Source organism: Theropithecus gelada, chromosome 7b (assembly GCF_003255815.1).
Source record: "Theropithecus gelada isolate Dixy chromosome 7b, Tgel_1.0, whole genome shotgun sequence".
Taxonomy (NCBI): Eukaryota; Metazoa; Chordata; class Mammalia; order Primates; family Cercopithecidae; genus Theropithecus; species Theropithecus gelada.
In genome coordinates, this window is record NC_037675.1 from 53,060,678 (window position 1) to 53,085,412 (window position 24,735).

A 24,735-nucleotide genomic window follows, 5' to 3' on the forward strand; every position below is an offset into this window, starting at 1 on the left:
ATTTCTCTTCTATTTTGAACTTTATACACTATATATACTTATTACAGTTGAACACTTTTTTTTTTTTTTTTTTTTTTGAGACGGAGCGCGCTGTGTCACCCAGGCTGGAGTGCAGTGGCACGATCTCGGCTCACTGCAAGCTCCGCCTGCCTCAGCCTCCGAGTAGCTGGGACTACAGGCGCCCGCCACCACGCCCGGCTAGTTTTTTGTATTTTTAGTAGAGACGGGGTTTCACCATGTTAGCCAGGATGGTCTTGATCTCCTGACCTCGTGATCCGCCCGCCTCGGCCTCCCAAAGTGCTGGGATTACAGGCTTGAGCCACCGCGCCCGGCCTACAGTTGAACACTTAAAGGATGTGGCTGAATTTTAAAGTACATTTTTAATTGTGGAGTTTCTTTTTCCCTTACGCTTGTTGTAGTTTATTTTCTACAGTTTATGGTTTAGCTGGTAGACTGTGTATCATATTGGCGAGTGATCATTGAACTTCTTAAAAATAAGTATTTCCAAACTAACTGAATACAAAGCTTGTACAACTTTATTATCCGCATGAGAGAGCCTTAAATATTTGGTCACTTGCCCCTAATTTTGACTTAAGAGCTGGAAGATGTGCCCAGTTTTAAACACACACAGTCTTATGCATCTCAGAGTATAACTATTACATTAGATTTAAGATTCTAACATCTGAGAACAGAGTAATTATGAGATAGAAGATTAAAAAAATCAAATGATGCAAAAGCAGCAAAAATAGCCTTGTTTACTGGAGTTTTCAATAACAAGTGTTTAGAATATTGTCAGCTACAAAAGTGTATGTAATATAGTAAAAACACTAAACCTTTGAAATCTCAGAAATTTAAAAAGTAGAATATACCATTCTTGATTTAATATGTGCCCATGGTTTTCTTAATTCTTGTAGGAAACTAGGTATGTGGAAAGCCTTGAGCAAAGTTATTTTAAGTTCAAAACTTTTCAGTCCTGAATTTCAATCCTGAAACGTTTCTTTGGTGCTAAATTGTCCACTGTAGAAAAAATATATAGAAACATTTAATTTTCTATAAAATTCTATTCCTACAGGATAAAAGGGAAATTGAAGCTTCACTGACTCTTGGATTGACCATGCGGGGAATACAGATTTTTCAGGTTAGTAAATGAGAATTAAGTGTCAAATGCTGTCGGCCATGTCTTATGTTTACAGCATGCCTCTGTGGTCCTGCCATAGCTTCAGTAGTTCATTTTGGGCCACTGGCTGGTCATTTCCTATTTGTCTAGCACAGATGTGGATGATGTAGGATGGATGAAGTGACTCAGCCCGATTGTTGACAGTAATAAGGCCTCTATAACAGAAAACAGTAAGCCAAAGATTAGCCCAGGTTCATCACTAACAGATCATTAATATCCAAACATTTCTGTTTGTCTTTGATTTTAGATATTCTTTTATCCTTTGGAGCATTTGTAAGTGGAAAGAAAAGCAACATTTTGATATTGTACCTGACCAGACATTTTAATTTCCATTACACTTTTCTGATAAAACTTACCCCTTAAATAAGTAGTAACTTTAGCAGGTGGGACAGTGTTATCCTGCAGCCATCAAAAAGGGAGACAGATACCTCTCTCTGCAAGACACAGGAAAGTAAAAGCATGTCTTATCTTTGGCGTAGGCAAAATATCCAATTATGAAAGTCTGAGCACCTTACTGCATCTCTTGAATGCCTGGGTCCTTTGGACTTTTTATTTAAATTTAGGCATACGCCAGAAGGGAAAAGATTGCCTTAAAAGGGTTAGTTAATACAGTCACACAGGAACCAAAAGCCACAGAATCGTTATCACGAAATCTCTTAATTACTGTCTGTGTTTCTCCAAAGAGATATGGGGGCTTTTTTCAGATTTTAATTACTGTGTTTTGGTTTTCAGGGAAAGAAGTTAGAGCCAGTTTACAGTATCATTTTTCCCATTATCCATATGCATATTCTTTTCACAGAATTTAGATGAAGAGAAACAATTACTTTATGATTTCCCCTGGACAAATGTTGGAAAATTGGTGTTTGTGGTAAGTTTAAAATAACTGGCTTAAAAGAAAAGTCCCATTAATTACTTATTTTTGTGGTTTTTAATTTTTTTGTTTTTAAACAATATTGTCTTAGGCACAAAAGCTGCAATTTTTAAGAAGTTGACTCTGAAGATAATTGGCTTTCTTGTATTTTAATGCATGTGCTATATATTCCATTGTCACGCATATCAGTGGTGAAATTAAAATCAAAGAATCTTATAGTGAATAATCTTATAGCAAAAGAAGTTAGTAATTTTAATTTGTGTTTGGTCCCTAGCACATGTCCCTAAGTTATTCTAGTTGCAGAAGATATTTCATGTAGAGGTTAGCCAGTTCTTTTGAAAGTTACCTCTTTTGAACAAAGAATAAAGAATTATATAAAAAGAGGTTTATATTAATATTTGACTATTTAAAACTCATTATTTTAAAGAGAGGTCTACAATTCTTAACGGGAAAGATACTCTTACAATATTGAGAATGATACATTTTCTTTTGTTAGAGCAACGCCTTGATTTTTCCCAAATATTTCTCTCTTTGCCAGTTATATCTATTTTTTTGGTAGGTTTCAAAGAATTAGTAATGTGTATATTTGGTCATAAAAAGTCATAGTTCTGGCTGGGCACAGTGGCTCAATCCTGTAATCCCAGCACTTTGGGAGGTCAAGGTGAGCAGATCACCAGAGGTCAGGAGTTTGAGACCAGCTTGGCCAGCATGGTGAAATCCTGTCTCTACTAAAAATACAAAAATTATTTGGGCATGGTGGTGGGCACTTGTAATCCCAGCTACCCGGGAGACTGAGGCATGAGAATCGCTCAAACCTGAGAGGCGAAGGTTGCAGTGAGCCGAGACCACACCATTGCACTCCAGCCTGGGCAACAAGAGCACAACTCCGTCTCAAAAAAAAAAAAAAAAAAAAAAAAAAATTCATAATTCTGCTTTGTTCAGAAATTACTGAAAAAAATACGTGAAGAAAGGAAGATAAGGGTTTGTAGACATGGGCTTCTCTCCTGTAAGAAATATGACCTATGTAAATAAAGGGCTATATTGCAAATAGAATGTGGGCATTGACTCCACACTGCCCTGTAAGTCAAAAGATTTGTTTCTGACTTCACATTACTTTAATTACTTGGGCACAATTCAATCTGATTTCACTTTACTTATACTTACACAGGGCCTAACCTGTCTCCTCCTAACTGGCTCTTTTTTGTTTCAAGCTAATTGTGAAAGGATCTGAGCTGTTTGAAAATGAGCGAATTAAGACCCACTTGCCCCTTTCATGCCCCAAATTAAGTTATAATAAAGTACATTTATGAAATTGAGGGTTTTTTAGGGTCTTGGACTTGGTGCTTACTGAATCTATTTGTGTATTGCCCTTATCCGAGGACCTTTTTTGCCTCATCCTCCTCCTCTGGGAGATTTTTGACTCAGGGGGTGTGGAGTAGAGATGAGGAATCTATTTTGACAAGTTTCTCAGATGATGCTTCGTGCAGCCAACTCAGCCCTGTCTAGCTGTATGACCTTGAGCAAGTTACATAAACTCTGTGCCTTGGTTTCATTCTAAAATGTGGATAATTAACTCTCTCCCTTGACTTGCTGTGAGGATCAAATGAGTGGATACATGCTTAGTGCTCAAAAAATGTCAGTTGTTACTATTTCAGTATTGGGATCCACTGGTAGTTCCTTTAAAATGAGGGAAAGCTCAGAGATTTAAAAAAAACAAAACACCTCCACCTTATCCCTATCTGGGCTACACAAGCCCATACTGCTCCGTACAGACTTTCAGTGTGTAGTTAGAATATGCTCCGTCCTTGCTTTACCTCCTCCCTCTGGCTGAGAATCATTATATCTGAATTACTCTTTTTTGTATTTCAGCTGCCCCATTCATTATTAGGAAAGTTCATAATATCCCATAACTGTAAGAAACTTTGTCAAAGCCTTGCCCTCAACTTAGGACTTTATCTTAGTGATCACGAACTTGAAGAAGGAGATTCCTTGTATCTCTACTGATAGCTGTTCTTGTTCTTTCCCATCTCATCCCTCCAACTACCAGCTCTCTCTATGTCCAGCTAGGGAAGTTTTCCATTTCTTTTAAACCCTAAATAGGTATCCTGTATTGTTCACTATATAACTCCTTATTTATTTATTTCCAAGAATTTATCATAAACTGTAATTATTTTGTGTGTTTCTTTCTCCTGCTGGGATATATAGCTCCGTGAGGGTGGGAACCTTGTCTGTCATATTTACTGCCTATTTGGTTTTTTTTGTCAGTGCCTAGGAAGGTGTTTGGTCCATATTAAGTATTCAATAAATATTTGAATACATTAGTCTTTTTTAGAATTGGTCGCCTTGTTGCTGCGTTAGGGTGTTGGGATTACATTTGATGGTTCTTTTATGATGGACCCTTCTCTTCTCCATTATACAAATAACCTGACCAGCCAGAGAAACCAAAGACACTCCTCAGCTGTTTGGGATAGTGAGTGTTTACTGACAGACCCTTGTGGCCAGATGCTTTCCTGAATTTCTGGTCATCCCCTGTCCTATGACATTTTTGAAAGGGAAAACAATAATTTATCCCGCAAGGAATTTTAAATGAAACTTTATACGTTTCAGAATCTATAATCTTCCTTACTAAATAGAAAACAAAGAGGATTTTGGCAAATCAGAGATTTTTTTTCCTGAATTTGATTCATGGTTTCCTTCCAAAGGGTAAGAAATTTGAGATTTTGCCAGATGGCTTGCCTTCAGCCCGGAAGCTCATATACTACACAGGGTGCCCCATGCGCTCCAGACACCTCCTGCAACTTCTGAGCAACAGCCACCGCCTCTATATGAATCTGCAGCCTGTCCTGCGCCATATCCGGAAGCTGGAGGAAAACGAAGGTATCCCAGGGTCTGGGGCGTGGAAGCACATTGTACCTTTGCCACCCATGGCCTCTTACTCTGAATGGGGGTTTTGAACTCCTACAGAATTGGATTTTGGGACTGGGACTCTCCAGATTGAGAGCAGCATTACTATTTACATCTCAGTATTTCCAGAAGGCAAAGGGTTAGGCTTGAGCCCCACCTACCGTAGCACCTATTCAGAATATCTGAGGTGACTCCATTTAGCTATCTCTCAAGTACAGTCTCTACGGTTTTCCCATGCCTGACTTGAAAGTCCTTGCAAAAAGCCACTTATAAAGGCACAGGGCAAGGGTTTATCTGCAACTCAGATTTTATCTGCATTTTAGAGCTTTGTATGTACACTGACCCACCTTAGTGCTATTATCCACAGGTGGTCTGGAATTCTTTCCAATGTGATTCTTTCTTAGGGTTAGAGTGATAATAAAGGTGGGTCACAGATGTGTTTCCAGCCTCCGATTGACAACTGGGAGGCCCCCAGGTCTGGTCTAGCAAGAATGCCAAACAAAGGAGAGGGAAGTCAGCTAGTCCTTTGGGGGCTTTGCTGAGATGCAGATGAAATAAAGCAGTCTATCTGGGGCCTCAGAGTACTGGGCCCTGAAAAGGGGAGCAAGTCAGGGTGGGAAAGAAGGCAGTGTTAAGGGTCTGTAACATCTAGCTTCAACTTTACAACATTAATCTGATAGCCTTTTATCTTGAGTTGTGGCACCCTGGATTTCCTCCATTTAACACACCCCAACCCTAATCCTCAAAACTACTGCATTACGTATTTGGATTTTTGGTTTTTGTTCTTCTGTTATTTTTTTTTAAATGCTTTGGGGTTTTGTTTATGCTTTCAAAGATTTTTTTTGCAAAAATTAGTTTTACAAATTGTAGTAATATCTAACAGTAATTTGATTAGATTGGATTCGGTGTTTTTGTGTGAATATCAGGGTGAAGATTCATATTTTAGGTTCATGTCTGAGACAAGTTTTGACACCTCAGACCTCATCTTTCCTGTAGAAACAAGACAAATACCCATCCTTTCTTAAATAAACAAAAGACCTTATAGAAGTTTGTGCTTCTAATTGATTTCACTCAAAAATTCTCTCTCAATCCCAATGAGACCCAGTTTGGCAATTCTCTTGTAATTTAGTAGCGATTAGAACATGAATCATTCCTCACTGTCTGCCACAGACTGCATGTGTCTTCAGAGAGAATTGGTATAACTGTCAGGTGTATTGGCTTCCGCTGCTGCTAGACTGCCAGTTCTTCCCCACCATAACTCATCAGTGTAGCAGATCTCTCTCTCCTATGCTGACATGAATATTAAAAGGAATTCAGATGGGGGCAGGAAGAGGATGAAGAAGCAGGAGAACCTGTGAGAATAGGTGACATAATTAGGTGCAGAGCCCATAATTTGCCAAGTCAGCTTCATTCCTCAACGTCTAACATGACACCTTGAGAAGGTGATTTGTTCTATTAGCTTTCTTCTGCCTGCAGCATTTTAGTATATTTTTTGTTCAGATGACCTTAAGAGATCCCTTTAGAGCCTAAAAGAATTAATGGCCTTCATCTATAGGTTCTAAGGTAAAAATTACAAAGAATTTTGAGTTTTCAAAGAGAGCTTTGTTCATTGCCAACCATAGTACCAAGTATATTTGGAGGCTGAAGTGAGTAGGTGTCTTAGTTTGTTTTGTGCTGCTGTAACAAAAGACCACAGACTAGGTAAGTTCTAAAGAACAGAAGTTTGTTTCCTCACAGTTCTAGAGGCTGGGAAGTCCAGGATTGAGGAGCCAGCATCTACCGAGGGCCTTCTTGTTACTTCATCCCATGGTGGAAGGTGGAAGGGCAAAGAGAGGGTGAGAAAGAGTAAAAGGGGGCCAAGCTCCCCCTCTCATAATGAACCCACTGCTGCAATAATGGCACTAACCCATTCACAAAAGCAGATCTCTCATGATCTAATCATCTCTTTAAACTCCCACATCTTACTACTATGATATATGATGCATATGATTTATGATAGCAATTAGATTTCAACCTGAGTTTAGGAGGGAACAGATATTCAAACCATAGCAGTAGAGGAATGAAGGAATGACACATACTTAGTTTCTTCTACTTAGAGGTTTTTCAGGTCTGAAAACGGCCTGAAATTAAGTTTCTCTGGGTCAACTTTGGCCTGAATCCAATGATCTCACCCCCATTTAAGGGCTCTGTCATTTTAACATGAAAAGCCCTTTTTTGGGCATTAGTTTAGCAAAAAACAGTATAAAAAGAGTCTGTGTTTTTCTTAATTTTATTTAGTGTCACTTTGTCTGAAACACTATGTTAGCATTTTAGTAGAAAATGATCACAAGGATTTTTCTATAGGGTTTAGAAGAGAAAGAAAAACATGCCTCGCATCATTAAAAAAAATGTTTAAGCCTAACTTTATTCAAGAGCTGGAGCTTATTCTTAGGAATAAGTAGTCACATTTACTGCATTATTTTCTAAAATAGTGTATGAAAAACCTCATTGTCTCTGATCTTTTACAACAGGGGGAGTAAAAAGAGCACAGGCATATTAATGATCTGTACTGTTGACACCAGTGATTATTAGGTGGATGAGAGGCTGCATTTTACATTTCTTAGACAACATTTCAGAATTATTTAATGTTTCTCTCAGTTTGTAACTGAACGGTGTGAAGCTTCTTAAATGTCTGGAAAGGGTGTGATACAGCACTAGGGAGGGAACAGAAGCCAGCCATGTGGAACACCCAAGCCATGCTAACATGTAGTCAGGAATAGTTAGAAAACAGGCTGGCAAGTACTTGTATACTCATTAGTATACTAGTGAGTATAGAGGAACCATACTGACCTCTATCAGGAAGTTGGGAGTAAAAAGGCTATATGTAAAGATGCAGAAAAGCTTTTAAATGATTAGGTCCACAGTTCCTAATTATTTTAGAACAATGGAACTCCAACAACTTACAGACTTTTACTTTTTTCTCTTCACTTACCACTCATCCAAGGGCCACATGGCTATTACTGTGAAACCACAGTGAATAGGAACTACGGTAATTTTTGCAAACTGCTTTGGCTGTCCACCTTCATCTCACACCTGCTGATTCAGAAGATGGGGATTGTTAGGCCCCAGTCTGCTCCCTGAATGACAAGTTGTCCCTGGATGCATTTTTGTTGTGATGATGTGTGTGTGGAGCTCTGGTGTCTGGTTTCAGCCTGCTTTCTCTGTAGCAGCACATACTCATCTTTGTGTTTCAGCCAGTTCCTTAGAAAGATGTGAATGGGCTGGAACCTGGAAATGTGCACATAGCCTTCTCCAAGCATTTTTTTGCATTTTGCATCCTAGAAGGCGCATCTTTTCTTTCTCCTGCTGCCCATTTTCTCTCTGGGGACCCTGTGATGATTATACTTCTGAGCTGGATTCAGACATCAGGCATGCAAGTATTTTCACTTAACCAAGAAACAAGACAATTCAAATCCATTAACAGGCCCCTGAGAACCCAATTAGTCTACTAGTTAGCAGTTTCTAAAATTAGATCAACTTAACAGTCCCCAAATACACTCTCCCTTTTTGACATTGTTGTATTGTATAAGGACACTCTCCCTTTTTGACATTGTTGTATTGTATTATTTCTCACCAGTATTAAAAAGGCAAGGAATCTAAACTTCTTCCTTGTTTTACATTTCTGACCTAAAAGACAAAAATAATATTTTTGTGTCAGTCAAGTTGTAACTGGCAGCTGGGTTGTAACTTTGTGCCTTAATGGAATGGTTAGTTTAGTATGTAATAAAAGAGACTTTACAGTGTTGTGTTTTTGATTGCGTTCAAGAACAGCACTGACATGTTAAATCAAAGAACAGCTTTACCAGTCAGAGTTGGAAATCATCAAACCAGTAGTGATTACTGGTATTTTCTAAGTAGATGATAAAACCTCACTAATTCAGCCTAAGTGGAGAAAATCAATCTTATATTAATGAAAATCCAAATTTTAGAATCTTCACAAGAAATTCTCAGAAGAATAGTTTTATATTAAATTGTATTCAACAGCTAGAGCTAAGCTAACAATGGAACAAATTGAACAGATGAACAAATAAAATGAATGGCAATTAGCATAATTATATTTATTAAGTAGTCTTCTAGAGCAGTGCTTCTGAAATTATCTGCAGAAAAGGGCCAGATTTTTAAAATATTTAATATGCTGTGGATACTTTCGCAAAATACAAAATCACATTGGTGGCTGTCATGGCAATGTCACAAAGCTCTGGAAGTTTCTAAATGTTCATATCACTCACTGAACTTATTTCACTGTGGACCAATAAATTTGCAGACAAGAAGTGGTCTGTAACTACACTTTAAATACCGCTCTTCTTATACTGCTTGAATCTTTAAAAAAACTGAGTAATTTAAATATCCCCCTCAAATCTGTTGCACTGGTTTTTAGTCATTTTTCAGTCTTCTGAAGTCAAATTCCTATCTAAATTATTACTACTTTCCAGTCACTAGATTCTGAACTTCAAGTTATCCTTGTTCTTGGCCTGATGAGTCACTTAAGCTCACCAGCCGTTCCTTCTGTCTTGGTTGATGTAATAATGAGCTGTGTTCCCCACCACACAGAGAAGAAGCAGTACCGGGAATCTTACATCAGTGACAACCTGGACCTCGACATGGACCAGCTGGAAAAACGATCGCGGGCCAGCGGGAGCAGCGCGGGCAGCATGAAGCACAAGCGCCTGTCCCGTCATTCCACCACCAGCCACAGCAGTTCCCACACCTCGGGCATTGAGGCAGACACCAAGCCCCGGGACACGGGGCCAGAAGACAGCTACTCCAGCAGTGCCATCCACCGCAAGCTGAAAACCTGCAGCTCAATGACCAGTCATGGCAGCTCCCACACCTCAGGGGTGGAGAGTGGCGGCAAAGACCGGCTGGAAGAGGACTCGCAGGACGATGGTAACAGTGCTGTCCTCACTGGCTCTCTGTTTAGTCTCCCAGTTTTTTCAAGCATTGGTTCTACAGAGCTGGTGTCTGGAGAGCAACGTTAGGCAGTAGTAATACGGTGGAAGAGCTGTCTTGTCTTCCCCAGTGACTTGGTTGAATTGCTTGTGTTTGGCTGTGAACAAAACATCCCTCTAGTTGTGATCCTTTGTGGCCACAAGATTGGATGGTTGTGGACTCAAAGTCTTAGCTGTTTCTATGAAGTAGATTGGAGATTAGTCCTGCAGCCATTGTGTCTGTATTTCTAATTCCCAGATTAAATAAAACAGTAGTTAGGACGACACAGTGGAGTGCAGTGATGGTGACAGAAACATCTTGAACTTCTGGACCTCCCCCACAAAATAAAAATTGGAGTCCACACCATTGAGTTACTTAGTAATGTTTTTCTTAAGCGCCTCCCATGTAACCAGAACTATAGAGAGGATAAAAGAAATATAGCACCTGGCTGATAGGAACTTACTGCGTGTTAAGGAGATAAGATGAATCCTATGGCTTATCTCAGCCAAATTTAACATTTGTGGCCCTCTTTTATATTATTTTCCCCTCTCAAATAAGTGCTGTAGCATTCAGGCTTAAGGGAAACGATAGACTCAGTTGAAGAAAAGTGCAGACCGTCTGTTTGGTTTCTGTAGAATTTGTGTGGATCTCAAGTCACTGAGTGCCCTTGAGAGTAAGCAGCTATGGACATGGGGGCTTTGTGAACTGCTCATCTGCCTGTGTCAGTGAGCCTTGCTTTGGCATCAGGCAAAGGGCCCATCAGTTTCGGTTTGCCCTTTGTCATTGCAGCAAGGTAGTGTAGTTTTTCTTCTTAAAAAAATACAGAATAATTGGCAAATTATAGTATTAGAAAATATGTAGGTGATGCAGCAGTCCTGTAAGAAAGAACAAGTAGGCTGGGCGCGGTGGCTCATGCTTGTAATCCCAGCACTTTGGGAGGCCGAGGCAGGCGGATCATGAAGTCAAGAGATCAAGACCATTCTGGCCAACATGGTGAAACCTCATCTCTGCTAGAAATACAAAAATTAGCTGGGCATGGTGGCATGTGCCTGTAATCGCAGCTACTTGGGAGGCTAAGGCAGGAGCATCGCTTGAATCCAGGAGGTGGAGGTTGCAGTGAGTGGAGATCACACCACTGCACTCCAGCCTGGTGACAGAGTGAGACTTCGTCTCAGAAAGAGAGAGAGAGTAGCACCTGTTGAAAATGGTCTCTGGAGTTTCCTATTGGAGTCTCATTAGCAAATTTATTTTCAAATATGAATAATTACATAGCCACCCTCAAAATATGGTCGTATATTATGATGGTCATTTCCCTTTTTGTTATTAACTGTCGTTTCCTTCTTCTGTGTCAGAAATAGAGATGTTGGTTGATGACCCCCGGGATCTGGAGCAGATGAATGAAGAGCCTCTGGAAGTCAGCCCAGACATGTGCATCTATATCACGGAGGACATGCTCATGTCACGGAAGCTGAACGGACACTCGGGTGAGCTCTTACAGGAAGTTATTCTTCCTTGGCAGCGGGTTATCCAGGACTGAAAAACACGTGCCTCAGAAAATAGAAAGGGTGAGCTGGGGGCTCTCGATCAGAGACTGGACTGCACTAAGAGGCTCTTCAGGTCAGTATTGTAAACTGCAGGATCCTGTGCCTTCTGTGGAAGGAAGGGAAGAGGAGAAACACCCAGGATTGGGAATTAGCGTTTCTGCTCCATGCTTTGGACAAAAGGTAGTTGTGCAATAGGGTTCTCTTTATGTTATGCTGTGTCGAGAATCATGTAATGTATCTGGAAGGCCTTGTAGACCCCTTCAGTCTGGCCTCCTTTTTACAGATGAGTTAACCTATAGTTCAAAGAGGACAAATCCTGCATGGCTAGAAACAGAAGCAGGCCTCCAGGTCTTTGTTTGTTGTTGTTGTTTCCCCACTGTGTTATACTGGTAGAGGAGTCTGGGAGGACAAATGTCAAAACAGGTTGACCTAAAAAGACACTCTTAAATTCCGTATTTGTATGAATTCTTCTAGAAAACATGCATTCACTCTAATCCTATTATAGTTATATAATACACAGTATATATTTCTGTCACATGTAAGATACTATCTTTAAAAAATGGCAGCAGTATGAGTTTTGTTTATAGACATCAGTCACATCTAACTGCTTTTGTCACACATCATGAATCAGTCTGTTCTTTAGAGAAATATGCCTCAGGAACGAGCACTATTGAAATGGCCCCTTCCAGCTTTCGTTGAATGAAGGGCCCGACTGGGGTAGCCTGTCCCTGCTCTGGCAGATCCATACCTCCTGATGTTCATTGAGTCTCTTCCTCCAGGTGCCAGGCATTGGAAATCAGAGAGGAACCAGAGCAATACACAGTCACTACCATCCTGGCACTTAGTCTTCAAGAGCAGGAGACATCTTTTATTTCAGGATTCTGTTTGCTAACCCGACAGAACCCTGGCTTCCCAGACCTGTCTGTGGCTGCAGAGAATCATCTCTCTGACCAGCGCTGACTCATTAGGCTGCTTACTCTAAACATGCTTAGAGTTCATATACCAAACTTTGCCCCTTTTTGCCCATTTGCTTTATGATATTGAATTTTCTCTTTACAATTACATTTTAATTTAAATTAAATCTAAATTCACAATTATATGCACATTATAGGTCCACGTATATAGCTCTATGTATATATGTTTGTGGAAAGGAAATGGTCTAAAAACAGTGTATGCCACAGTGTCTCTGGGAAGGGAGGTATGAGGGAAGCTGACCTGGACTTTGCATTTATATATTTCTGCATTTAATTTTTATAAGACTGTTAATTTTAAATAGAGATAAAATATAAGTAAAAAGTCTGGCTGTTTAAGAAAATTTATATATAAAAAATGTTTATTGAAATGTTATACAAATAATGAAAGAACGAGTGGTAAGGCCAGGTGCGGTGGCTCAACGCCTATAATCCCAGCCTTTGGGAGGCTGAGGTGGGTAGATCACCTGAGGTCAGGAATTGGAGACCAGCCTGGCCAACATGTTGAAACCCCATCTCTATTAAGATACAAAAAAAAAAAAAAAAAAAAATCAGCCGCAGGCCTGTAATCCCAGCTGCAAGGGTGACTGGGGCAGGAGAATCACTTGAACCCAGGAGGCAGAGGTTGCAGTGAGCCAAAACCACGTCACTGTACTCCATCCTGGGCAACAGAGTGAGACTCTGTCAAAAAAAAAAAAAAACAAGTGGTTAAATTATACCATATTCATTATTCATATGGTATATAACCATTAAATTTGAGATTTTTCAAACAAAATAACATAAGAAGGATAGTTATGGTAAACAGTAAAAATTATATAAAATGTGATCTAATTAAAAACAAGCATATTTATCTGTGTATTTAAAAAACATAAAACTGTTAATAGCCTTTTCATTGGATGTTAGGTTTATAGATATAGATGATTTTATTTTCTTTCTTATGTCATCTTAGTTTTCTAAATTCTCTATAATCTGAGCAGTTAAACATTGCTTATAAAATATTCAGCTAAGTACTCGCCCTGGCAGCACATACACTAAAGTTGCAGTGATACAGAGAAGATTAGCATGGCCCCTCTGCAAGGATGACATGCAAATTTGTGAAGCGTTCCGTATCTTTCCAAAAGAAAAAAGAACACTCAGCTAAGATTGAGTAGTGATGAAGTATACCACTCTGTCTTTCATTCTTATAGAGTGTGATAGGAGTTGGTTAAGTGTTTTGAGCACCAGCTTGGTACTTACTTTTTCAGTGGTGGATCTGGATTTGGAGAAGACTCTTTACAGGCATGATAGCCACGGGCACATTTACCAGGAAATTCAAAAGGAACCATGCCATTTGCCAACCAGTGCACAAGTCCACATGTCTCTATGATGATTTGTTTAAAGGTTTAATGCTCTTTAGAAGATAAAGATCATTCTAGATCCTCTCCTAAAGCAATTTGTACTAAACCCTAAAACATGAGTATCCCCTGAGTTTTTAAAGTGTCTACTTGTAAACCAGGAATGTCTTCATATTTCATGTTTCAATTGAACTAATTATTGAATGCTTAATATATTTATGGCATGTGCTAGACCCTGAGTCATTATGAGATGTTTCTAAAGAGTTAAGGGATAGAACACAAGTCATTCTGTAGACTACTAGCAGTAGTTGAATAAGAATCACATTACTTAAGGTTTTTTGTTTTTGTTTTTGTTTTTTTAAGAAGCCATTTGGCTTTATGGATCTAGGGTTTGACCTGTAGTACACTTGCTTCATTCATTGGCAAGAAAAATTTCAGCGGTGTTCACTTATACTTCTAGTTCTTATTGGTAATTTTAACTTCTGAGACATGTTTCTACTCAATGCTTCACTCATATGCCGGTCACGTAGGGAAATGTCAGCCCTGGATTTCTGCTTCTGAAATTTTTGTGGGTTTCCACTGAGTGCTCAGGTGGTTAGGTTAGGGGCTCTGTTGTTCTTAAAGACCCAGTACTGAATTTTCACTATGGCCTCCCAGTTTGTCTCCTGCCGGGGGGATCTGCTGCAGGAGGTATGTGCCAAGTATCCCATCACCCAAAAAGAGCTGCCGTGAACTGAGTGTATCCATGTATAGTCTCTGTACCTTACCCTTTTATGCATTCACTGTGTAATTGTCATTAAAACTAGCGGGCAGGTGCTGTTATTGGCCCGATTTTATACGAGAAGGAGATTGAGACACTGGGAGGCTAAGTAACTGGCCAGGATACATGGCTAATTAGTTGTCTGGGCCAGGATCCAGCCAGATCTGTCTGACTTCAGAGGCCAGAGCCCCTACAATTCACCAGTATACATCCAAGCCGAACCAAATCTGGAAGGTGTGCGTTCAGTAAGGGTTAAGTTTAATGTTGCTGCTATATAGAAAGGGGAGGAGGGGAAGCTTTATGAGATGCAGTAAAGAGGCGGCTTTACACCAATAGTCTTTGCTTCTTGTCTGTAACGTCATTATAAATAGCTTAATTAGAAGTTTTAGAAAATTCAGACTCTAAACATCTTTCTACACTCTAACTCTACATTGACTCATTAATCTCTATTTACTGTAAGATGAGAGAGAGTGTGGGCTGTCCTGGTTGTCTGCCACCAAAGAGTCACAGTGAAACTTTTTGGTAATGGTTAATATTTGATTTTTCATTCCTGATGGCAATATGTCAGAATATATGGCAAGAGGCTTGAATAATTTGAAGTATTTATTGTTTCTATCTCTATGTTTTATTTCAGGGTTGATTGTGAAAGAAATTGGGTCTTCCACCTCAAGCTCTTCAGAAACGGTTGTTAAGCTTCGTGGCCAGAGTACTGATTCTCTTCCACAGGTATTAAAGGAATTGAAAAATATCAATTAGGAAAATGAAGTTATAGAAAATTTTAGGTAGTAACTTATACTTACATTTATACAGATGAGCAAAAATTAAAAACCCTAAGGAAATGATCCTTCCTAGATACATACATTCTAGCTTTATTCTGAATTTATTTCCATCTTATTTGCTAGTTCTGCTTATCTTTGAGTTGATTTTTACTTAGGTAATTATATATTTTGCTTCACACTTTATATGGTTGGGAAGCCTCTGGTCCTCGGGCTTCCGTCGAACCACGTGTGCACGTGCACGTGTCTGTGTGTGTGTTACTTGTCCTCAACCTGGGAGAAGAATATTTTTTGTCAGGGTGTTCTGGCAGACATGTTTCCACACTCTAGTGATTCCATTCAGATTGAATTTTCAAAGTATGCTGAGCCTAGAGCATTTGACAACCTGTGATCGTTGGTTAAACTATTAAACGTCCAGCGATATAGATAAAATACCCTGAAATGGTTTCAGGATTTGGATGTAATGTGTGACTAATGGCCCTACTTCCTGAGCACATCCTCCCTCCTGCCTTTCTTTCTTGGGCTCTCTTTGTGTCTTGTTTTTTTCCCTTCTGTGTATGTTTCTCTTTTCTCATTTGCATTCTGGCTGTCCTTGTCCCCTACTTTTCTCCTCCTCTTTCCTCCCTTTTTTTCTCATTTGTCTTTTCTTTCTCTTACTTCCATTGAAGTAACCATAATGTGAAAATGATGTTTATGAAATATTTTTCTGAAAACTCCAATGAGTAATCTACTCTTAATAGATGTTTCTGGGGCACAGCTGATAGTCAGATTCCACACCCACACTGTGGGGAGAACATTGTGTGCCTTCCTTGAGAGTCTGTGGGGGTGACCAGATGATTCTATGTGTGAAATCCCATTGGAGCCTGGGAAGACTGCATCGGCACAAGGAGTCACTCAGATGTGACACTTCCTAGTAAAATGTGCTTCTGGAACTTTTGCCTCTAGCAGAAATTGTATCTTATTCTAACAAGGTTGTCCTTTGTGGTGGTAAGCAGCAAAATTTAAAGATATAATGCCTGGTTTCCTTAAATGAACTATTATATGCCTTCCATTCATGTAATTATCGGAATCATTTTTAACCTATTTCTAATACCACCTCTTGGGTTAATAAAAAAGTCTGCCCCCCGCTGTGTACAGCATTTGGCAGAACCCCGCCCCCAGCCCCGTGTTCGGGAACTTAGTCTTGGTGCCTGCCTCCCAGCCTCTTCAGCACCAAGAACGCCCTGTATCCGACCCAGCACCAAGGACCCTTTATATTCAACCCAAGAATTCTGGGCTTTTAAAGAGCAAAACTGTGTTTCTTGATAATTGGTTTATTTTCCCATTTCTTATTAAAATAATAACAGACCTTGGCCTAAAAGTGTTGCCACATTGAATTGCCATATCCTAGTGGAAAAAAAAAAAAAACAAAAACACAAAGAAACCATGTCTTTACCTATACGACCTTATTTCAAGATAATTACTTGATTTCTGAAATGCTAGGGATAGTTGGATTTCTGTTGTATTTGCACCTCTGTGTTTTGGATTATTTATCTGTAAAATGAGGAGAATGATAGTGCCTGCTTCCTAGGACTGTTAGGAAGATTGAATGAGTTAATACATGCCGAGTATTTATGTCAGGGTCTGGAACATAGTAATTACTCGGTAAATGTTAGCTGCTATTATTACTGGTGGAGGTGGTGGTGATGATATATTTCCTCATAGGGCCCAGAAACCACAGATTGGAAACCACTTTCTAACATGTAAGGATTACTTGACCTTTTGTGGTTCTGTGGCATCTCTCTTTACAAGGCAGATATTCTAACCTTTCCCTTTAGTCTATAAAGTTGTTTCAACCTTCCCTTATCTTGCAGACTATATGTCGGAAACCAAAGACCTCCACCGATCGACACAGCTTGAGCCTTGATGACATCCGACTTTACCAGAAAGACTTCCTGCGCATTGCAGGTCTGTGTCAGGACACTGCTCAGAGTTACACCTTTGGATGTGGCCATGAACTGGATGAGGAAGGTCTCTATTGCAACAGTTGCTTGGCCCAGCAGTGCATCAACATCCAAGATGCTTTTCCAGTCAAAAGAACCAGCAAATACTTTTCTCTGGATCTCACTCATGATGAAGTTCCAGAGTTTGTTGTATAAAGTCCGTCTGTGTGCAGCTGTACAGGCAGCTTACTGTTTGCTAGAGGATGCGAAAGTCATGGGTTCTTTACATATTACTTGTGCCATATCTTCTTCACCCTAAACATAGCTCTTTCTTTATAATATTTGTGATGATGGAAACAAAAGCCTTGGAACAACTGCACTTTAAGTATTACACAGAAGTGAAAGAACTACAGAAAATGTACAGCAAGACAAGTGCCCGGAAGTTCACTGATCCTTCAGAAGGAAATGCGCTTTACTGATTGCAAAGCCTTCAGAATATTGGAGTGTGGTGTGTTTGCTCATCTGATGCTTTTTAGTTCAGTTACATGCAACATCACATCTTTTTTATCACGTGAATGATGTTAGATTTATTTGTTTGCTTGTAAATTTTTCACCATTCCCTCATAAAATGCTCATGGTATGGGAGAGGAAAGAGGGAAGATTCTCTCTTCTTTTAACAGAGAGACGGTTGCTCTGTATACCCATTGCTTCCTCCCTGAGGCTGTCCCAGAGTGAACACTGATGGAGTGGTCAAAATCATGAGGTTGTAGCAAGCCAAAGATACATACGTGACAGAAGCACCTGTGCAGTCAAGACATGAATTAAGCAATAAGCAGAAAACCAGAAGTGCGTGCTGTGGTGTCTGTGACTCCTTCACCCCGCTCAGTGCCATGTCCTCTTCTGTGGTCTTCCAGAAAGCTCCAGGATTCAGTGGAGTTCCACATCCAAGTAACAGATGAATTATATTCATGTTGTAATGCATTCTGTGGAGTTTACAAAACCAGTGTCTGTTAAAACTGTGGAAAATGTCTTAGAAAACGTTGGTGCTTGGTGATGCTTTATTTGTTTAATTATCAAGAACAAATTATGGCAATGCTAGTTTCTGCCTAACCAAAATTCTCTATGTATATATTATACATATATAAATACATGGGATTGTGTATGTTTATATGTGTTTCAAGCTCACTATGTCTTCATTTTGGCTTCCATGACTATCTTTTATAGATGGAATTCCTTAAGATTGAGAATGTGTCACTGAGTGAGTGATACCTGCAGACATCAGTTGATACATGTAGAGTTCAGAATGACTGTTCCCTCATGTGCCTTTGGCCATGATTCTCAGCACTGATTGTATAACAGAATTTGGCAGGGGAGCTTTTAAGAAATAATGACTGAGTCTCCCACCAGACAGAGTACATCATTCTCTTGTGGCGGGACCCAGGTAGAATTGCCTTTTCCTTTAAAGTTCTCCAGATGGAGCTAATATGCAACAGAGTTGAAAACCACTCATCCTGGGGGTGTCTTTTGTTAATTTTGAAGTAAAAGTGTACAGAAGACGTAGTGTATGAGAAAGGGCCATTTTTAAGACAGTTACCTGCTGTGCTGCTGTTACAATATATAATGAAACCAAGTCAGGGGAGTGAACTTATCTATCTTTTGATGTACAGTAAAAACGTTGCTCACACTTCAGGAGAGAACTTCAGAGCACAATGTCTTTCTATAAGATATTTTTAATGATTTAGTATTTTACAACATTTGTTTACCATATTTTGATATACCATTTTTTTCTATCTGCCAGGTTTTATTAAAAAAGCTATATATTATTTTCTAAAGAAACAATCATATTTTTATACAAAATTATGTTTTCAGGTAACGAAATAGATGTAGGGTACAGCGGAACATAAGCAGTGTTACCCATGGCTGGGAGTCAGTATTATTACAACAAAGGGTGAGCTGGAACATGCCCCGCCTGTGCTGCCCCTCCCGTGCTGGGTCGCGGATGTGTAGGCAACATTGCCTCATCACGTTAGGTTCACCTGACACTTTAAAAGGAAAAAAAGTTCCGTAGAGTTCTGTGGTCAAAATTATTTTGCTTTTATCAAATACTTTAATAGAACCAAAGTTGTAGATATTGGAATGTATGGAGGTATCTCAGTCTCTGCATAAAAGGATTAAAGTATGAAAGGATCATTTAATGACTGTTTTACTTACAAGTCATTAAGTAATCCACCATTTCTTATGGATGATGCTTAAGCCTGGTGAGGTTTGTATTCTAAGGAGCCCAGATCATAATGCAGTGCATTTCCTTAGCCCTTGGAGTTTCTTGCAAACATTAAAAAAAAAGACATATTTAAGAAAGAAAGATAAAGAAAAAACATATTTAATTACTGTAAACAGGTACTGCTTTATACTTTATTTTCTTTCTACTTCAACCAAAATCAGATCTTTAAGGTTTTGCTGACATTGTTGGTGGTTTTGCACACGCTCTTTCTAATTGGATTTATGAATAGTCCTATGGGTTTTCAAAGATGAATCATGCTAAGAACACTTTTGCTTTTTGATCCACTGTTTGCAGCAGAATTATATATATGTATATGAAAAATCCACTTTGAATAATCCATATTTTGTATTTGGAAATTGTTTTTAAAAATAAAAAGAAGAAAACTATAAAGCTGTTATTTATTCTGCATTTCTTACACATCTATCGCTTGTCAGTATACCCGTTTGGTGTATATTGCCTCTGCACATCTACATTTGTATTTGCAACAGTGAGCTTTATATCTACATAAACTGTAAATAATCCTTTCTGTGAAAGGATCATCATATCAAGATGATACCAAAAGTATGTAAAAAAAAAACCCGCATTATTTTGTAATTATTTCTTATAGATGTTTCATGGTAAGTTTAGCAGTCAATAAAGTTACTTTTTTGCCTTTAAATTGCCTTTTTGATTATTAGAGCTCTCCAGCAAGAAGCACTAAGGAGTGACAGTGTTTTCTTCATGTTCTTTGCCGTAATGGAGCACAGTGAAGGACAACAAGATTCCATGTGATAGAATTCCAAGCAAAACAGTCCTGGTGGTGATGATGGTAATAGCTGATGCTGAGCACTACCATGTGCCAGACCCAGTTTCACGTGTATTCAGAGTTCATGTGTTCAGTCATTTAATGCTCATATCCCCATAAGGCAGGTACTATTCTTCTTAGTTGCAGATGTGAAGGAATCAAGCTTCCAGGAGGTTGTGGTAGTCAGCCACTGTTGAGTCCAAATTATGGGGCTGAAAAAAACTCTCCTTTAAAAAGAAATATTTTAATTAAAATAATTAACTTAGACCCTGAAAACCGTCATCATTGGACTGTTGCTTTAATCATAAAATAAACAAATGGTTGCATTTAAAAGCATGCATTCACAAGCCTGAACATGAGGGCAGCGTGGCATTAAGGAAAGAGCCCAGAGCTGAGAGTCAGTCAAGAGGATTCTGAAAAGCCCCAGCTCTTTCTGAAGGGAAATCCATTACCTTCTCTTTGCTCCACTTTTCTTGGCAACAAAATGGAGATGATAATTCAAAGGACTGTTTGGAAGATCAGATAACGGAATGGTTTAGTATGCCCCTGATGACTGGGTGGGAAAAAGGAGGGCTGTCAAATCTAACATTTAACTTCCGTGAAATAGAGCCATTTGGATTCACACAGTCCAAAACAAGTTTTCTAGTTGAGTGTTACTCATGAATTTTGCAGAGTATCTGGTAAATTGTAAGTGAGTTGGAGTCCAGGAAAGAGAATATCTGGTACCTACTATGTGTCTGATATCACACACACCATGTCTAATCCTCACAACCCTTCGAGGAGCTGTCACCTCTATTTCACAGCTGAGGAAACAAACCTGCCCACGATTCTACAGCTAGTGAATGGTAGAGCAGAGTTTTAAACCCAGACTTTTCTCCAAAAGCCTTGCTTTTTTTTTTTTTTTTTTTTTTTTTTTTTTTTTTTAACTGTATATACCTTGTTACCCACTGCCCTTAAAGAAAGATCAGAACCTAATAGGGAAGACAGACTCCAATTTTGATAGTGTGATAAATGAAATTTATTTGCTAACTTGATTATGTTTTTTGAGCATCTACTGTGTGCCAGACATAGAGAAGGCTTACATTGGCATTGCTCTGGTCAAGAGGCAGTCAAGACCTGGGAGGTGGGGCATGGGAGGCAGGAAGATCAGAGAAGATTTTACTGGAAAGACAACTTTACTTGCATGGGGACTTACGGCAGGATGGAGTAAGGGGCAAACTATTCAGGCAAAGGCTTAGAAGGTGGCGATAACAGTGGTCAGTCAAGGGCCTGCAAGAACCTCAAGGGGCCTTTTGGCTTGAGTAATCATGCTCCAATCTAGCCATGAAAGCCTTGGACACCCAGATGAGAACACTGAGATTTTTTTCTGGATGGAAGGGAGCTATAAAAGGAAGAGACGTGTGTTTGGGGCTTGAGAGAAATAATGGGAGCAATGCTAACAGAAGGTGGGGAGACAGTTGGAAGGTGATGAGGGTCTGAATTGACAGTGTGGTAGAGAGAAAAGGAAAAGATTGAAAAGCAGAACCAAGGGACTGTGTTACACACAAACAGAAGGTTGTCATCTCCTAAACTAAATACTACTACCAGAGAAACAGGCAATCTTCCCTTACTTGGCAAAGTCCTTGGGAAGACTAAAGTAGTGCTTTATAATATGAATTAAAATCCACTCTTGATAAATTTGTTGAATGTTAAAAATTGGCACAATGGCAACAACTGCTGTAGTCTATAGCAGCGGTTCTCAACCCTGACTGGACATTAGAATGACCTAGAGAGTTTAAAACAGTATAACCTGGGTCCCAGCCCAAAGCTTCTGATATATTTGGTCTCAGGGTGGTTCCACAAGTGATGCTAATGTGCATCAGGGTTGCAACCCATGGGTCTGTAACATGAGCCCGAGCCATACAGACCAGCCAGGCTATCTGCTCCTGAACTGGTATGATCTACAGTTAGGATGGGCTAGGTCTCCAAAGTGTCCAGGTATATTGCATTTTGTTAGAATGACGTTTTCTTTTGCCAATAAAGCTGTCAGAGAGTGGACCAATGTTTGAGTGGGGCAGTCAACTCACCATTTCAGAAAGTCTGAATACACCCACATTCTAGAGATCAGGGTGTTACATATGACTGTTTGGCTGAGTATGAGGGTGGGGATAATGTGAGTACAGTAAAATATTTAAAAATCTCCTCCCTATCATTCTTCTATTTGCCTTGTCATTTCTCTATTGCTTTATACAAGCTGATCCCCACACAGAGGAATAATGAAAATAAGAAAGTTAAATTCCACCCAGCCCTTAGATTTTTAAGACATGTATTTTGAATTAATGGAGAAGCCTGACCTCTGAGAAGTCCTGCTCAGATGCTCAGATGAGCCATTGTAGGGGATAAAGTTATATATTCTCAAGAGATTAATTGAAGGTCTATGAACATGGCGCAGCTATAATTAACCAACTCATTACTTAGGATGGGTGTTTACCCATCTGGTGTCAACTGCAATCCGCTGAGGGCTCCTCAATTTATTACTGTCATTAATGCAAGACAGATTTCATAAGAACAGATAGTTCCCAACTTAGGAAGACTCAGTTCCAAATTTGCTTCTAAATTGCTTGGTTGACATTTAGAACACACGTCCCCAGCCTCCCTAACTAGCCCATAAATGCCTGTACAACCCAGAGATATTATTAGAGATTTTTTTTTCTGTGTATTAGTAATCATCTGTCAAAGAGGCAGGCCCACAACATAAATAAGGTAGGTGGAGTGACCACACAACCAGATGGAGATGATAGCACCCCCTGTAGACCAATAGTTCAATCTTCTGGTTTTACTTCTCATAGTACATTCATGCCCTACTATGGATAACAGTAGAAGAAAGCTTCAGGCAAGCCATGCCAAGATGAAGCAGCTCTAAGCCAGTTTTCCCTTGGGGTTCCATAAGGGATGCATCCACTGTTTTCTCATCCATACCCTCTAGTCCAGAGCTGCTGAAGCTGCTCTGCCATCATGAAAGAGTAAGCTAGAACAGGCCCTTTTCTCCTGACCTGCAGAGGTGGGAGGAAGAGGATAGGTCTAGAAGCTACTCTAAGGAGCAGAGTCCCCAGGGTCTTCTCTAGACCCTTGCTGAATTACTAGAGTAAGAAGAACATGCTTTAAGAGAGAAGGTAATGAGCCTGTATTGGGGCCTTTAAATGCAACATCAATAGGAATGTGTAAGACCATAAAGTGCACTGGAGGATTTCAAAGAAGACTGAAATAAATTGATATACCCTATTCCTAAAAGGAAAGAATGATGTAAGTGTCAAGTTGTCCCATCAATTCCAATCAAAATCCCAAATGAAACATTTCAGCCATGATGGAAGGATGGGGATTACTTTTACCCTCCCACCTTAAATAATTAAAAACAGAAAAAATATGAATGAAAAAAATGTTTTTTAGACATTTGACAATAGGTAGAGCAGTAGAGTAGCCCCCAGAGAAGGAAACTAAACAAGGTGAACATGATCAATGCCTCGTCTCACAGCCTGAGAGCTCCCAGGCCACAGCACAGACAGAAGGCAATTAAATGGGTCCCAGCAGTCTCCCTGAATTGAGAAGGCAGAGTTGAGAATTTAGGTAGGCCAAGGTGGCCAGAGTTCACAGGGCAGGGTACCAGAGAAAGAGAGAGCTCTACAGAGTGAAGGGGAAGGCTCCGAAGATCCACAGAAGGTTCCTCTCCAGCCTTCTGCTCAGTGCTGATCTGTAAGTACCTATGAGGAAAGCACCAAGGCAGGGAGTGAACTGGGAGAAAAGAGCAAAACCATCCCTGGAGGTCATGTAGGACCAAGAATAGTTTCAGTCCCCACCAAGTAGAATGAAAAAGCCCTGAATACACGGGACACCTCATAAAGGACTCAAGGGTGTTGCTCGAGGTTGCTCTGGTCCTGCCTAACAAAGCTTAAAAAGCAACCAGCCTTTTTAAATATTGAAAGAAAAGTGCTACCCACTTAGAATTTTATACCTAGCAAAAATCTCTTTCAAAAACAAAGATGAAATAAAAACTTTTTCACATGTACAAAAGCTGAAAGAATTCAACACCAGAGCTGCACAAGGAATGTTAATGAAAGTCTTTGAGGCCAAGAAAAAAAAAAGCCAGATGAAAAAACCACATCCACACAAAGAATGAAGAGCCCCAGAAATGGTAACTTGTGGGCAAATACAAAAGTTAAAAAATATTTTAAATCTCTTTACAAAATAATCGACTATTTAAAGCAAAAATAAAAACAATGCATTGTGGGGTTTATGACATATGTAAAAAGTAAAATGTCTTACCACAATAGCAGAAAGAAAAAAAATGAAAGTATACTATTGTAGGTTTCTTATGCTATATTTGAAATGGTATAATATTACTTAAAGATGGACTATGATAGTTTAAAGATGTACACTATAAACTCTAGAACAACCACTAGAAATAAA

The 24,735-nt window shown here is 39.4% G+C and overlaps 1 protein-coding gene and 1 non-coding gene across 7 annotated transcripts in view; both read left to right on the forward strand.

The window, feature by feature from the left end:
* Positions 1-20,166, forward strand: part of FRMD6 (FERM domain containing 6) — a 247,698-nt gene extending 227,532 nt beyond the window's left edge. For 5 of the 6 annotated variants that reach the window (XM_025391788.1, XM_025391785.1, XM_025391786.1 and 2 more), the window contains 7 exons: positions 1,073-1,138; positions 1,977-2,045; positions 4,751-4,925; positions 9,543-9,878; positions 11,273-11,404; positions 15,164-15,255; positions 17,159-20,166. In XM_025391788.1, coding sequence (XP_025247573.1) covers positions 1,073-1,138; positions 1,977-2,045; positions 4,751-4,925; positions 9,543-9,878; positions 11,273-11,404; positions 15,164-15,255; positions 17,159-17,443 — 1,155 coding nt within the window. In that variant the 3' untranslated portion in view covers positions 17,444-20,166. Of the gene's footprint in view, positions 1-1,072; positions 1,139-1,976; positions 2,046-4,750; positions 4,926-6,684; positions 6,788-9,542; positions 9,879-11,272; positions 11,405-15,163; positions 15,256-17,158 lie in introns of those variants that run through there. The other variant, XM_025391789.1, reaches the window with a different exon arrangement.
* On the forward strand, positions 13,443-13,549 carry LOC112629662. The gene has a single exon (XR_003120739.1). It is a non-coding gene; the product is annotated as a U6 spliceosomal RNA (small nuclear RNA).
* Positions 20,167-24,735: the final 4,569 nt, after the last annotated feature.